Raw genomic sequence first — 14,217 nt, forward strand, 5'->3', positions numbered from 1 at the left:
AGCTGCTGAGTTTGCTGCACACACACATATTTCATAGGGGATTAAGTAGTGATCTGTCCACCATGCTGCCGTCATGTCACTGGGTGTGGTTGGTTCTGTTCTTCTATCTGAGCAGCTTCAGCCAAGTGGAGGCTCAGTTTCCTATCGACTGTACCACAGATGAGGCTCTGGAGACCAAGACCTGTTGTCCTCTGTGGAACGGTTCTCGCTGTGGAGAGAGCTCAGGTCGAGGGATGTGTGTACTAGGTACTGCAAGGGCCCTTAGACCGTTTGACTACAGGGTGGACTGGCCCCATGCCTTTTATGATAGTGCGTGTGCATGCTTTGGTAACTACGATGGATTTGACTGTGGTGTGTGCCTCCCGGGGTGGAAGGGAGACACCTGCAGCGAGCGTCATCACGTGGTGAGGAAGGAGATCACCGACATGACTGAAGCTGAGAGGGAGAGTTTCCTCTCCAACCTGAACTATGCAAAACACAACATCAGCAACCGTTACAAGGTCCTCACCAGCAACGACACCACGGTGAAAGACAACTTTAAGTTTCACAGCGCCACCGTCTACGACCTGTACGTGTGGATTCACCACTATGCAGCTAAGAGGTACGCCGACACTGACGACGATGCTGCTCACCGGGGCCCCGCCTTTCCCTTCTGGCACCGAGTCTTCCTGCTCTTCATGGAGAGGGAGATCAGGCTGCTCACAGGGAACCAAGATTTCTACATCCCCTACTGGGACTGGACCAGACACCCAGACTGCAACATCTGCACCAACGAGTACTTTGGGGCAGTTGGCGAGGACGGTCATATTGACGAGGCTTCCCGTTTCTCAAAGTGGAGGGTGAGATGTCAGAACCAGACTTTTCCATCTGCTTCTTCTTTCTCCTGGTTTGTTTTTAACTCCTCTTTCTTTTCTCCATAGACCGCATGTGTCCTTGATCAAGGTCTTTATCAGATCTGCAGCCGCCCTGATGACCCTTCACCTGTACCTATCAGCCGCACACCTGGGATGGATCCAACTGCCAGCACACTGCCGACCATCGGTGATGTTAATGATACGCTGGGAATAGACAATTATGACACATCTCCATATGACGGAAGTTCTAGGAACAGCTTCAGGAGCAAACTAGAAGGTAAGTTACTTCATAAATTCTTGATATTTAAAGAACTGGTGACTTTTGAAATCCGTGTACCCTTTGTTCTTTCGTTTTTCTGTTTCAAAACAAAATCTGAAAAACTGAAAAATGGGTCTGTTTCTCTGTTTATTTGTTTTGAAACACAAACGGAAAAACAAAGAAAACTGACGTTTTTCGGTTTAGGAATTAAAATTAGGAAAATGAGAAATCAAAATTTGATTTCTGCAAATTCCTTTTGTGTTTGGCAGACAGACCGGAAGCGCAAGTGTGTAACGTCAAAATAAAAGAAGCCTGCTATAGGCTACAGTAGTAGTCAATAATAAACTGTCAATCTAACTACACTCACATAGCCTACTGTAATTGATCATATCAAGCCATATTCATACGCACACCCAGTCTCGATCTGCAGTCTTTGTTGTTTGGATAAACTGACCACAGACTGGAGCGGGGGGGGTAATAAGTGTTTCGCTTTTACCACGCACTACTGTCATGCATGTGCGCTACTGTGTGTGTGACAATAACAGAGAAATAGCGCTATGCAGAGATGAATGAACGGAACGATACTGCGTTGGTCGAGCCAAAAGCCGAGAAATCTATTTGTGGCGGACGTAATTCATATAAATATATGTATGGGAAACACTGGGGAGGATAACCGGGCTATAGAACTGGGTCTGACTCAACACTGGAGAGAAGCAGGGAGCTTTGCGACGCAGACGTGCCCAAAAAACCAAACATGTCACACCAAATTTCCCCCTGTTGTATTCTTTAATTGTTAAATTAAATGTAGACCGATCGATTCACTGTAAATCATTTATTTAGGCTACTGATGTAAATGGGGCGAATCCTACATCCAGAGCCCCGATCGGCAGTGCTGCTCCTCTGTCCAGTTCACACCTGAAGCTTCACTGTTCATTCAAACAAACTACTGCCAGTTGTTAGATTTCAACACCAACATTTATCTCCAAAAAAGAATTAAACCAGCCGGCAGTAAATCTTTAAAAACCTGTGGGTAAGTTAATCAGCTCGCTGTCTCCCCTGGGATGACGACGCAGCTTGACACAGCATCCTGGGGAGACTGCGGTCAGCCTGCGTCGTGCGTCATCATCCTGAAGAAGAAAGCGAGCTGATTAACTTTTCAAAAATGAGAAAAAGTAATTCGCAGAAACCAAATTTTAAATATTTCTTTTTCCGTTTTCCCATTTTTAATTCCTAAACTGAAAAACGTCTGTTTTTTTTCTTCGGTTTTTCCGTTTTTGTTTCCAAACAAATAAACAGAAAAACAGACCCATTTTTCGTTTTTTCTGATTTTGTTTTGAAACAGAAAAAGGAAAGAACGAAGGGTACACGGATTCTTTTGGTTCAAATGCCCCCCTCCAACGATACTTTTTCGTTATTTTAAAGCATTCTCTGTGGTCTTTAAATTGTGTTTATGAAGTTTTTAGCCAAAATCACAAAACCTGTGCCATTTCCCAGGGCTATCCTTCAGAGCACCAGTAGCTCATTAGCAATGCGCCTCTGCGCTGCTCTGCACCCACCCAGCCCCCCCCCCCTCGCTATCAACTTAACATGTGTCATTTCGTCCTGTTAGGTTTTGACATTGCTCAAGATTCCCGACACCTGAACTCCTCCATGCACAACCTGGTCCACAACTACCTGAATGGCACAATGTCTCACCTCCCCACTGCAGCCAACGACCCCATGTTCATGGTCCACCACAGCTTTGTGGACAAGTAAGTCATGTAAAAAAAATATATATATATATATATATATATATATATATATATATATATATATATATATATATATATATATATATATATATATCTGTTTCAAATCAGAATTCAATAATGAACTCTGTGCTCTATAAATGTGTATCAGGCTTCTGGGGGACTGGCTGAAGCTCCACAGGAATGCAAGCTACCCTGTCAGTGAAGAGATCTATTCAGCCCAGAGGATTGACGCCTTCATGGCCCCCTTCTTCCCTCTGCGCACCAACGGCTGGTACTGGAACCAAGACATCGAGAAACTGGGCTACAGCTACCGGGAGCACAGCATCCCTAACCCTGCTATCAAGAAGACAAACTAAGTGAAGAGCTGACTGTAAAACTAATGTAAGAACAATTAAAAGCTCATTATGGTTTTATTTTCTTTGAAGACACTTCACTTGTTGTTAAAGGGATAGTTCACCCAAAAATGAAATTTCTGGGAGAAGTTTCAGAGTTACCCGTGGCTTCTCTGAGTTACAGGGGGTCTCGGCGTAGCAGTGCATGTCCATATAAGGGTTGCAAATGGATACCATCTGTCTTCGTCACAAAAAAACACACCAAAAAACATCCAAATACCTCCATGCTGCTTGTATGTAAAGTCCGTCTTGTATTGAAGCCCCGAAATGCAAAATTGTCCTGAAAAAAATTTAATAAGTCTATATTTAAAGCTTGTTTTGTAGTGGAAGCTCCTCTTCCTGGTTCATCAAATTTAGACCAACCAGGGTCCGTCCTCTTCCCAGTTCGTCCAAATTTGACGAACCAGGAAGAGGAGCTTCGAGAGGTATTTGGATGTTTTTTGGTGTGTTTTTTTGTGACGAAGACAGATGGTATCCATTTGCAACCGTTATATGGACATGCACTGCTACGCCGAGACCCCTGTAACTCAGAGAAGTCACGGATAACTCTGAAACTTCTCACAGCCCTTAGTCGACATGAGGGTGAGTAAATAATGAGTGAAATTTCATTTTTGGGTGAACTATTCTTTTAAGCTGCATCATAAAGGATGAGTAAATCTGCAAGAGATAGTCAGAAGACTTTCTTGCATACTTTTGACACCTTAAAATGCTGAACTAGCACTTACTACCTATGTTTCTACTTGATTTTCTTGCACTTATTGAATTGATCTTCTCTGGAGAAGGTGCGTAATTACAGGCAGCTCTAAAGATATGAAACCGTTTCTACTTCCTGTCTCCAAAATGGACGTGGTCACTTGTTCGGTCAAAACATGCTGACTTCTGGTCTCAATTACATTCTTGACACCTTCAGTCTGAACAAACAGTGAAGAAACTAAAAAATGTAACTCATGAATAACCTCTGTCTCCCATGTGTTTGTGTTTGAATGTTGTGTAATTGCAGATCAGAGTGGGAGGACAGCACTGACGAGTCATCATCTTCATCATCTTCATCAATCCAATATTCATCTTTTCCTTTGTTTTTTAACTGATCATGAATGTCGAACTGGACCTGTTGGTGTCAGTGATCAATGGTGCTAACGACGATCAGCTCTTAGGAAACCTTTGAGGAAAAGTGTCTCTTGGGCCTGAAGTAGTGATTGTTTTAGTCTCTTTACAGTAAAGTACAGTAAATAACACTGATCGTTTTTTTGTTAAGGTTCAGATGAGGTGCACTGTACTATCCATGTTCATGTAAAAACATAATAAAGGAGCTTTGCATTGGGTCATCTTCAGAGGGCTTCCCCCATGTGTTGTCTATTTGCTTAGTTTTACCACACTGCACGCAGTTTACAGTTTATTAGGTATACCAAGGTGAAACTACTGTACAGTCACATGATAAACAGAACCACCTTATAAGTTGTAATGTGTGGGTGTTAACAAGCCATTTCCACCAATAATAAATTACCTCAAATACATCACAGTGGAACGGTGGACCAGTGGGCGGCAGCACCTTCCTGTAGCTCTAATGTCCAGAAAAAGCTGCACGTTTTGATATATGAATTGTTGAAATAGCACAAAGTATGAAGGAGCTGAAAAATGCAGAAAAAGAGCGGAAGAAGTAAGAATAATAAGTTTAAACAAAATGCCCAAACAGAATACTAATAAGTAGGAAAAAAATCCACACAATAACAATAGTGCTCGGTGCGATGGCCCCGTGGCCCAAATTATGTTGGAAAAAATCCACACAATATTCGCTTATTTGCTTCATTTCAATCGCTCAAATCAACAGGCGTTTATTAGGGACTGGCGTTTATTTGGAACCTGCCTTTATTAATGGTGTGTCTCTCCATTCAACCTCAGCCTCATAAGGTATCATTACAAATGGATCTTCTTCTTCAGGAAAGAGAGGTTTCACTCCGTAGTTGCTGGCGGTGGTGGAACAATGCTTGGTGGGTCTCCTCCACCTCCACCGCCAGCAACCACAAGGAATCCCATGATGCCAGCAACGTGGGTGGTTCACTTGAGCCCAATGGACGCTGTGTGCCACATAGCTGTAGCCCAGCCTCCTGATGTCTTTGTCCCAGTACCAGCCGTTTTCGCGCAGGGGGAAGAAGGGGGCCATGAAGGCGTCCCTCCTCTGGGCTGGATAGATCTCTTGACTGTCAGGGTAGCTTACATGTCTGTGGCAATGCAGCCAATCCTCCAGAAGCCTGAAACACATTTATAGAGCACAGAGTATATTTGTGAATTCTGACTTCAAACATAAACATAATCTAATTTACTTGACTTACTTGTCTACAAAGCTGTGGTGGACCATGAACATGGGGTCGTTGGCTGCAGTGGGGAGGTGAGACATTGTGCCGTTCAGGTAGTCGTGGACCAGGTTGTGCATGGACGACTGCAGCCGTCGGCGATCTTGAGGAATCTCAAAACCTAACAGGATGAAATCACACCATAGCACCATCATAGACAGCCACTGTTCACCTGAACTGGAATATATGTCAGTCAAGTGCCGTCCCTTCTTCCTATCCAGAGAGCTAACAGTAGTGGTTGTCATCGCTGTTTACATTCCACCTGATGCTAACATTAGCTTAGCTCTCTCCGGCCTGCTAACTGCTATAAACAAACAGCAGCATGATCACACGGACGGAGTGTGGCAGGGCATACAGAGCATCACTACAGAGGACATGTGGCAACACTTGGAAGCTCAGACATGTCACTAGCAGAGGAGCTGAACAGCTTCTTTGCTTGATTTGAGGCAATTCAGCACACAGCCACTCCTCCACCACCTGCACCAGCACTCATTCCCCCTACTCTCACTGTCGAACAGCATGAGGTGAGACGGGTGCCCAAAGCAGAAGCAGGAAAGCTGCTGGCCCTGATGGAGTTATGGGGAAGGTGCTTTGAGCATGTGCTGAACAGCTTTCACATGTCTTCACCTCCATCCTCAACCTCTCCCTGTCACAAGCCGTGGTCCCATCGGGGTCATCCCTATGTTCCCCAGGTCCTATGTTCCCCGGGTCCTATGTTCCCCACTTTGTATAGGACCGGGGAACATAGGACCCTATTTTAGAAAAAGGGTCCTATGTTCCCCGCTTTTCCCCAAAAGGACCCGGGGATCATGCAATTTTTGTACCCATACCTGGAAGTGGAGTTGTGACTTTGCAGATTTTTGCCTATTTCTGAGTGAGAAGTTGAGTTGTGACTTTGAGTGAGAAGTGGAATTGTCCCATTGGTTGGGTTTAGGCAATGAAGAAAGGAGTTGGTTAAGTTGAGTAAAAAGACTAAGTAGAGGTTAGACAGGCCAGATAGATAGAGAGAGTCCAGATAAGTAGAGTCCTTTGACATTGACCATTGAACAGCATAGGACTCTTTTTTTGAAAAAAGGTCCTATGTTCCCCGGTAACAGTGGGGAACATAGGACCCTTCTTCAGAAAAAGGGTCCTATGTTCCCCAGTATGTATTGCGACCAGGGGAACAAAGAACCCGGGGAACATAGGTACGCTCCCGCCCCATCTTGCCTCAAATCATCCACAATCATCCCTGTTCCAAAGAAAACCTCTATAGACAGCCTCAAAGACTGTCTTGTTTCTATGTGTGGTCGACCTTTAAAGGATCCATCACCTGAAAATCACTTTTTTTCAGGTTATTGCATGTATAACTCAATCTTCTCTGTCACTGGTTAACTTCTTTTTAGGATATAAATGCTGGTCTCATTGATGAAATCTAACAATTGTGGCAGTTTGTTTGAATGAAAAGTGAAGCTTCTACTGGACAGAGGAGTGGCGCTGCCTGGGGGCTCTGTACAGAAATCACCACATTTACATCAATAAATACATGTTTTACAATGAACCGATCAGCCTGCATTACATTTTTTTAATTTATATATCCACCTTTTTCTGAACGTCAAAAACGTAAGCCGGTTTTGCTCTTCCGGTGGAATTTTATATTTACGTTTCCATGGTTTCAGTAGTCGCGGTAAATGCATGGAATTTTTTTTTTTCAATGACAATCTGTAAAACAAGATCGCGTGTTTTTCTCGCGAGAGGAAAATTGGGTACACAAATAGGGATAAATGAAGGTGAATGTTGCATATTATTTCTCAAAAATGTGCATTTAAGACCCTTTCAACACCTAAAACCAATATAAATACCAGGTGATGGATCCTTTAAGGTTTAGCTTTTAATCTCATTGTGCTGCTGGGCAATAATAAAAAAAAAAAATTCTGATTCTGATTAAATGACACATGTTAAGCAGATACCTTTAGTAGAGGTTTAATAGAAACCTGTTATGACAGTCTCTTTTTAGCTTATTTTTCATTTTATCCTTTTATTGTTTAATGTTTATGAATTCTCACTTAACAGACATTTGAACTTAATGTCACCACTTCTTTAAATATCATGAATTTATGAGGTAATTTACCTTCTAATTTGCTCCTGAAGCTGTTCCTAGAATTTCCGTTATATGGAGATGTGTCATAATTGTCTGTTCTCAGCATATCATCAACATCACAGAGGGTCGGCAGTGTGCTGGCAGTTGGATCCATTCCAGGTTTGCGGCTGATAGGTGCAGGTGAAGTGTCATCAGGGTGGCTGCAGATCTGAACGAGCTTCGTCCCAACATCAATACATGCGGTCTATGGAGAAAAGAAAGAGGAGTTGGAGCAGGAGAAAGAAGAAAGAAGAAGCAGATGGAAAAGTCTGGTTCTGACATCTCACCCTCCACTTTGAGAAACGGGAAGCCTTGTCTATATGACCGTCCTGGTCAACTGCCCCAAAGTACTCGTTGGTGCAGATGTTGCAGTATCGGTGTCTGGTCCAGTCCCAGTAGGGGATGTAGAAATCTTGGTTCCCTGTGAGCAGCCTGATCTCCCTCTCAATGAAGAGCAGGAAGACTCTGTGCCAGAAGGGAAAGGCGGGGCCCCGGTGAGCAGCATCATCGTTAGTGTCGGCGTACTTCTTAGCTGCATAGTAGTGCAACCACACGTACAGGTCGTAGACGGTGGCGCTGTGAAACTTAAAGTTGCCCTTCACTCTGGTGTCGTTGCTGGTGAGGATCTTGTAACGGTTGCTGGTGGTGTGTTTTGCATGGTCCAAGTTGGAGAGGAATGTTTCCCTCTCAGTTTCAGTCATGTCCGTGATCTCTTTTCTTGCCACGTGATGCGGCTCGCTGCAGGTGTCTCCTTTCCAGCCCGGGAGGCACACACCACAGTCAAATCCATCGTAGTTGCCATAGCATGTACACACACTATCATAAAAAGCACTGGGCCATGACACCCTGTAGTCAATTGGTTCAATGGCTATTGCAGTATGTGGTGCACATATCCCTCGACCTGAACTCTCTCCACAGGGAGAACCGTTCCACAGAGGACAACACGTCTTGGTCTCCAGAGCCTCATCTGTGGTACAGTCGATAGGAAACTGAGCCTCCACTTGGCTGAAGCTGCTCAGATAGAAGAACAGAACCAACCACACCCAGTGACATGACGGCAGCATGGTGGACAGATCACTACTTAATACCCTATGAAATATGTGTGTGCAGCAAACTCAGCAGCTCGTTGCTGTAGATTCCTTCTTATATGCTAAATTTTGTGACGCTTTTGACTTTGACCTTTCTTTTGCAAATATTTGTCCATGTTGTGTGCAGCAATTTCCAGTTAATCTTGAACTGTAAGATGATCAACATGCGTTCATCTGGTTGTTTGTGTTAAAGAGGGATAAGAGGAATAAAATACAGTTTTTCCTCTGCTCTTATCCCATGATATCCATATATATCATATATATGATATTGTGATATCCATTATGATATCCAGGCTGAGAGGACGGTAGGGGAGAGTAAATTGTTTTATAAACAATTTTTATGAAATTTATAAATTTTATAATAATTTATAAAATAATGTTCTTGAATGCTATAGCTGGAGGAAATTACTGCAGCAACGCTCAAGACTGCTGAGAAAACTGCTCCTCTTCACATGGAGAAAGTTAAACATTAATTGTATCGCTGTGCTGTTTATAGAATAAAGCTGCAGAGACTCACCCATTAGAACATCTTGTCTGACAAAAACAGTGAACTTAACTTCTAATGGTGCACAAAGTGTGTATCAGGTTGCATCAACAAAAAAATTCTGAGGACATGGGCCAGTTCATGTAGATCAAATGATTTATTAACTCAAAATCAATCAGGGTCTGAGTCTGACGGGAAAGAGGTGGACCGGGAGGTGGACTTACAGTAGGGGAGAGTGGGGTAAAGTGAGACACTTTTTACATTTGCTCCCCTCCAAGCGAGCTAAAATGATTTATTAGTAAAATTTACACATTTCCCATTAATTCAGGATGTTTCCTAGCAATGGAAATTATCAGAATGTATTTAGAACGAAGGATAGTGACAATATGATTGTTTAAAAAAAAAAGTGGTCTCGTGTCTCACTTTACCCCAGCTCAGGGGTAAACTGAGACAAACCAGAGAAATCAATGGGGTAAACTGATCCACTTACTTTTTCCACTCTGAAACTACCATAACAACACATGTTGTAACAGTTAGAGTCCTGACAGCTAGCTTGACAACCACACATCCCAGAACTAATGTCGGACTAGTAGCAGAATCATGGGGATTGATCAATTAAGCACTTCTTTTTCTAAACACAAAGTAACTCAAGAACAAAATCAAATACAACACAAAATGTTTTAATTAACATTTAAATGACAGATAGAACCAGTTAGATTGTCTGGGGGTCAGGTTGTAGGCCCCGACAATTGTGACCATTTCGATCAAAAGTCTCTTGTGTGTGGGGGGAGCCGACAAAGTGGAATGTGACTAAAATTGAATGTAACCAATATTAAGCGAGCTGACTGAAGAGCACATAGCATAACAAAGCAGTGTGGCTACATATCATTTTTGATCACGCGAGATTTCTGGCTTGGGGGATGAGATTCTAGTGTAAATCTTTGTGTGTGCTGTGCTCACAGTCTCACTCATGGATTTATTATAATACATCCATGGTCTCACTTTACCCCGCAACATTTGTCTCACTTTACCCCAACACCCCCATTTTAGAAAAAATTACCTCTTTTAGAAATTCAGGCTAATTTTCAGCCAGCATCATCACATGGTTTTATGTGTTGGTAGTTCATCATCATGTATCATATAAGTTTTTCTACCTGAATCAATTTGCTTTGGCACAACAGTTGATTAAGTTGACAGCAAGAAAATTTACTTTTACATGCAAAAATCATATTTTTCCGAAAAAAAACATGCTTTCCACAGCATCATGAGGTCCTCTCCTTCATGGCCATGGGGAAATGGGAGGGGCTTGAAAACATAATGGTGACATGACCAAAAATGTGTTCCGTTGCCTAGATACCGGGGGTGTCTCACATTACCCAGTGTCTCACATTACCCCACTCTCCCCTACAGGTGTAGCACTGCACCTGTACCGTCCTCTCAGCCTGGATATCACCCACATTCATTCAGTATTTTTACGTTTTTTGCTACTTAACACACACACACACACACACTCAAGGTTCAAGGCTTCTTCAGAAAAATCTTATTGATGTCTTATTGTTCTACAGTAAACAAATAAGCAACATTCACCTGACAGTCACCATCACTTGGCAAGGTGGCCTGGTTTGTTTTAGGCCCCTGAACGCACCATCAACACCATTCTGCTTGATGGTGAACCAGTGGCAGCATTTTTAATTTTTTATGGGTTCACCCCCCCCACCCCCTACTGTAAGTCCACCTCCCAGTCCACCTCTTTCCCGTCAGACTCTGATTGATTTTGAGTTAATAAATCATTTGAACTACATGAACTGGCCCATGTCCTCAGTATTTTTTTCTTGATGCAACCTGATACACACACAGATGTTCTAATGGGTGAGTCTCTGCAGCTTTATTCTTTAAACAGCACAGCGATACAATTAATGTTTAACTTAACAGTTTTCTCAGCAGTCTTGAGCGTTGCTGCAGTAATTTCCTCCAGCTATAGCATTCAAGAACATTATTGTGCAGATTGATTGTGTACAGTAGGCCTACTCTTGCACCAGGCCAGCCTCCCCATGAAGGCCTTACATTATATCTCATAGGAAATATGATTATAAAAATTGTTTTAGGAAAACAGGGTTGGAGGTTCGGGGCATTTTTAGATAAATATTTTGCGTTCATGTATATTTATGTTGTGTTTGGCGTATGCAATTTTTTGTTGAATTCTTCTTTCACAAATGTTTCATTTTATATTTGTTCTATTTCATTTATATTTTTCTGTCATGTTTGTTGTATTTTACTTTTTGTATGTCATGTTAGTTTAATTGTTTGTGTATTGTAATGTCATATTTGTTGCAATTTATGCATATTTGTATCTTATGCATGATTTTTGTATATTCTGTTTGTTGTATATTTTATGTAGCCTATATTTCATTATGTGGACACCAGCAGCTGCACTACTGGCAGCCAATGGGAATCAGAACTGAAGTATAAAATAAACATGTTGAACTTATTCTTTTAATGTCAACTTTACACAGACTGGGTTGCTGATTAGCTTAATCAGACTATATTGTATTTTCAGGAAAGATTGGAAAAAATGTAAATGTCATTAGTGTTGATAAAGTTTCTGTAGATATTTTGAAATTTGATAGATGACTGTGTCAAAGCAGGAGTTTGCATACTTTTCCATGAACACACACTACATTCCCCTTAAAAACATGCCGGGACTGAAAAATTGCCTCCAGGTCACAACACTAATCGGTTTTATTGAATAATTGCGGCAGTAAAAGTGTCTGCATTTTGAACTTCTGCTGTGACTTATTTTCATGCTGCTGCAGAAGGTGAACACGCTGTAAATATTTAACCCAGACTGAACCCTTAGAGGTAAAACTTGTCTCAGGTCAGAGAGAAACTGGTGCACATGGCAGGTAAAGAAAAACAGGTGTCAGGTGATCAGACTGAAACACTAGGTGGAGACAAATAGTCACCGGTAGAAGTGAACTTGTGCAAGTGTCCCATGATTTTACTGGAAAAATGTAAGTTTGAAGTCTCTGGACAAAGCAAAAATAAAAACTAAAAGGTATCACATTATTTTCAATGAAAGTAAAATTGTGTGAAATACACAAGTTAGTAAAATGAATCATTTCACTTGGTTGTTTGAAGGGGGTGGGTGGACAAGAGAAAAATTAAAATGGGAATTAGTGTCTATTTCCTTCTCTATTAGTAGAACTGAATTACATCTTTGTGTACAGAAAGTACTTTTAAGTAGCCTACTTGAGTATTTTTGTGCCAGTCAATATGTGTAATCAAAGAAAAACATTGTGCTTTTACTATGTTACTGGTTTTACAATAAAAACATTATGATCTTATTCTACATAAACTGTAGTGTCAGTGTGTAACTTCTGTCGACCCCAAGAGGAACTCTATGTAATATCATTACAAAATATATATGCAAATGCGAGTACTCGTAAGCGGTTAACAGTAGTAAATATTCCCACTCATTTCCAATCTATAGTCTGACCCATAGACTGTAAAAAGAATGGACGTAGCGTCCGTGACGTCACCCATTGGTTTTGGGGAGTCGTTTTTGTGACTCAAATATGGCGGCCTGAACAGCGCCATGTTGGATTGGCCGGCCGAGAACCCGCCCACTGGCCTCGAAGCAGCTGTCCACGGAGCTGCTCGCACCTGTCACTCAACGTTTCCGCGCCCTAATTGGCCAGAATTTTAACCTAATAACAGTAAAACTGTAGAGTTAAAAAAAAATTCACCCCCCTCAGAGTGTGTGCGGGGGTAGAAACTATCGATTGAGACGAAAAAACGTTCTGACACCAGGCTTTTAACATGTTTACTGAGGATGTAAAGTCGGCGATTTTAACATGGGGGTCTATGGGGAATGCTCCCTTCTGACACCAGCCCCCAGAGGAAGCCGAGGGGATTGCAGTTTTTTGAACGCGGAAGTGAGCTTCACTTCTCAGACCGACAACTGCCCCCTTGGTCTGACCGTAGCCATAACTCGACTGTTAGCTTCATTAGCTGCCTGTTTGTTTTAACAGAGCTAATAACGGCTCCAAACTGAACCAAACTCTGAGACATTTTCTGAAACAGTTTAGTAAACTTTAGCATTAGCCTACATTAGCACCATTTCAGAGACAATAATACCTACAATAACCAGTATCCAGTATATGTAATAACAACACATCGTACTCACAGCAGCAGTAAAGCGATGTCCGATTCTGTCCACTGAGGAAAAACAACACCAATGTAGCCTAGATGTTTGTCTTCTCTGTCGGCCACTTTCGTCATCTCCTGTGCGCAGCGCGGGAACGTCAATGGTCGACCCGAAATTCAAACAAAAAATACCACGTTTAAAGTAGGCTACTAGAGTGCCTATAGAGAGAGTGGCGACAACGGAAGTTCAAAAAGCTGGCCGATCACGTGGTCCATGTAGCCTCCGACAGTTCCAGGAAGTGCTTGCCGGGCAATTGAAAACAATAGGAAAACCCCGATAATTGCTAAATAACGGTCAATAAATGCTTTACAGTATTTGTGTTAATTACTTTGAACTCTGTTAAGTTTACTAAACCCGTTCAGTCATCGACAGCAATAAAATCGTAGCAGAATGCCCTCATATCATAAACTTCACCCATCTTTCCGCAGCCTTAGTGATATAGGACGAATCGCCTTGTTGTTTACTACTTCCGGGTAGAAAACCAGCATGAGAACAATAGTGACGGACGAGAGTTTTGCTATATCTAATTTTTCATGTTACTATATCGCCGTTTAGACTAATCTGATGTTTGTAAAGTCTATAAAACCAATGATTGGACAAACATTACTATTTATGTGTGCACATTTTTGTAATTAGTCATGGTTATCAGAGATTAGCTGGGCTAACCTGTTTAACTTTAATAACTCAGTAGCTGGGTTTCCATCCAAGTCGT

The 14,217-nt window shown here is 42.0% G+C and overlaps 2 protein-coding genes across 3 annotated transcripts; one reads left to right on the top strand and one right to left on the bottom strand.

Moving 5' to 3' along the window:
- LOC146967188 (tyrosinase-like) lies at nucleotides 1-4,903 on the top strand. Of its 2 annotated transcripts, XM_085760849.1 has the most exons (5): nucleotides 1-839; nucleotides 921-1,131; nucleotides 2,723-2,864; nucleotides 3,013-3,245; nucleotides 4,257-4,903. In XM_085760849.1, exons 1-4 carry the CDS (start codon nucleotides 63-65, stop codon nucleotides 3,218-3,220), a joined length of 1,338 nt encoding a protein of 445 aa, XP_085616975.1. In that variant the 5' UTR covers nucleotides 1-62; the 3' UTR covers nucleotides 3,221-3,245; nucleotides 4,257-4,903. The 2 variants fall into 2 exon arrangements, with proteins under 2 accessions (XP_085616975.1, XP_085616974.1); XM_085760848.1 differs by lacking the exon at nucleotides 4,257-4,903 and having other exon boundaries at nucleotides 3,013-3,288.
- A 148-nt stretch (nucleotides 4,904-5,051) lies between these two features.
- Nucleotides 5,052-8,825, bottom strand: LOC146967189 (tyrosinase-like). The gene is made up of 4 exons (XM_085760843.1): nucleotides 8,014-8,825; nucleotides 7,718-7,931; nucleotides 5,587-5,728; nucleotides 5,052-5,505 (listed from the first exon to the last, which is right to left on the bottom strand). The coding sequence occupies exons 1-4, from the start codon at nucleotides 8,788-8,790 to the stop codon at nucleotides 5,106-5,108; spliced, it is 1,533 nt and encodes a 510-aa protein (XP_085616969.1). The 5' UTR covers nucleotides 8,791-8,825; the 3' UTR covers nucleotides 5,052-5,105.
- Nucleotides 8,826-14,217: the final 5,392 nt, after the last annotated feature.

Source organism: Trachurus japonicus, chromosome 19 (assembly GCF_045865225.1).
Source record: "Trachurus japonicus isolate A0001 chromosome 19, Traja_1.0".
Classification (NCBI taxonomy): Eukaryota; Metazoa; Chordata; class Actinopteri; order Carangiformes; family Carangidae; genus Trachurus; species Trachurus japonicus.

Bases quoted from the DNA above. Each gene is read 5' to 3' on its own strand.
- LOC146967189 (XM_085760843.1), bottom strand. From the start codon at position 8,790: ATGCTGCCGTCATGTCACTGGGTGTGGTTGGTTCTGTTCTTCTATCTG. The intron at 7,932-8,013 runs GTGAGATGTCAG...TTTTCTCCATAG, and splicing joins CCCGTTTCTCAAAGTGGAGG to ACCGCATGTATTGATGTTGG. The intron at 5,506-5,586 runs GTAAGTCAAGTA...AATGTGTTTCAG, and splicing joins CACCACAGCTTTGTAGACAA to GCTTCTGGAGGATTGGCTGC.
- LOC146967188 (XM_085760849.1), top strand. From the start codon at position 63: ATGCTGCCGTCATGTCACTGGGTGTGGTTGGTTCTGTTCTTCTATCTG. The intron at 1,132-2,722 runs GTAAGTTACTTC...TCGTCCTGTTAG, and splicing joins CTTCAGGAGCAAACTAGAAG to GTTTTGACATTGCTCAAGAT. The intron at 2,865-3,012 runs GTAAGTCATGTA...AATGTGTATCAG, and splicing joins CACCACAGCTTTGTGGACAA to GCTTCTGGGGGACTGGCTGA.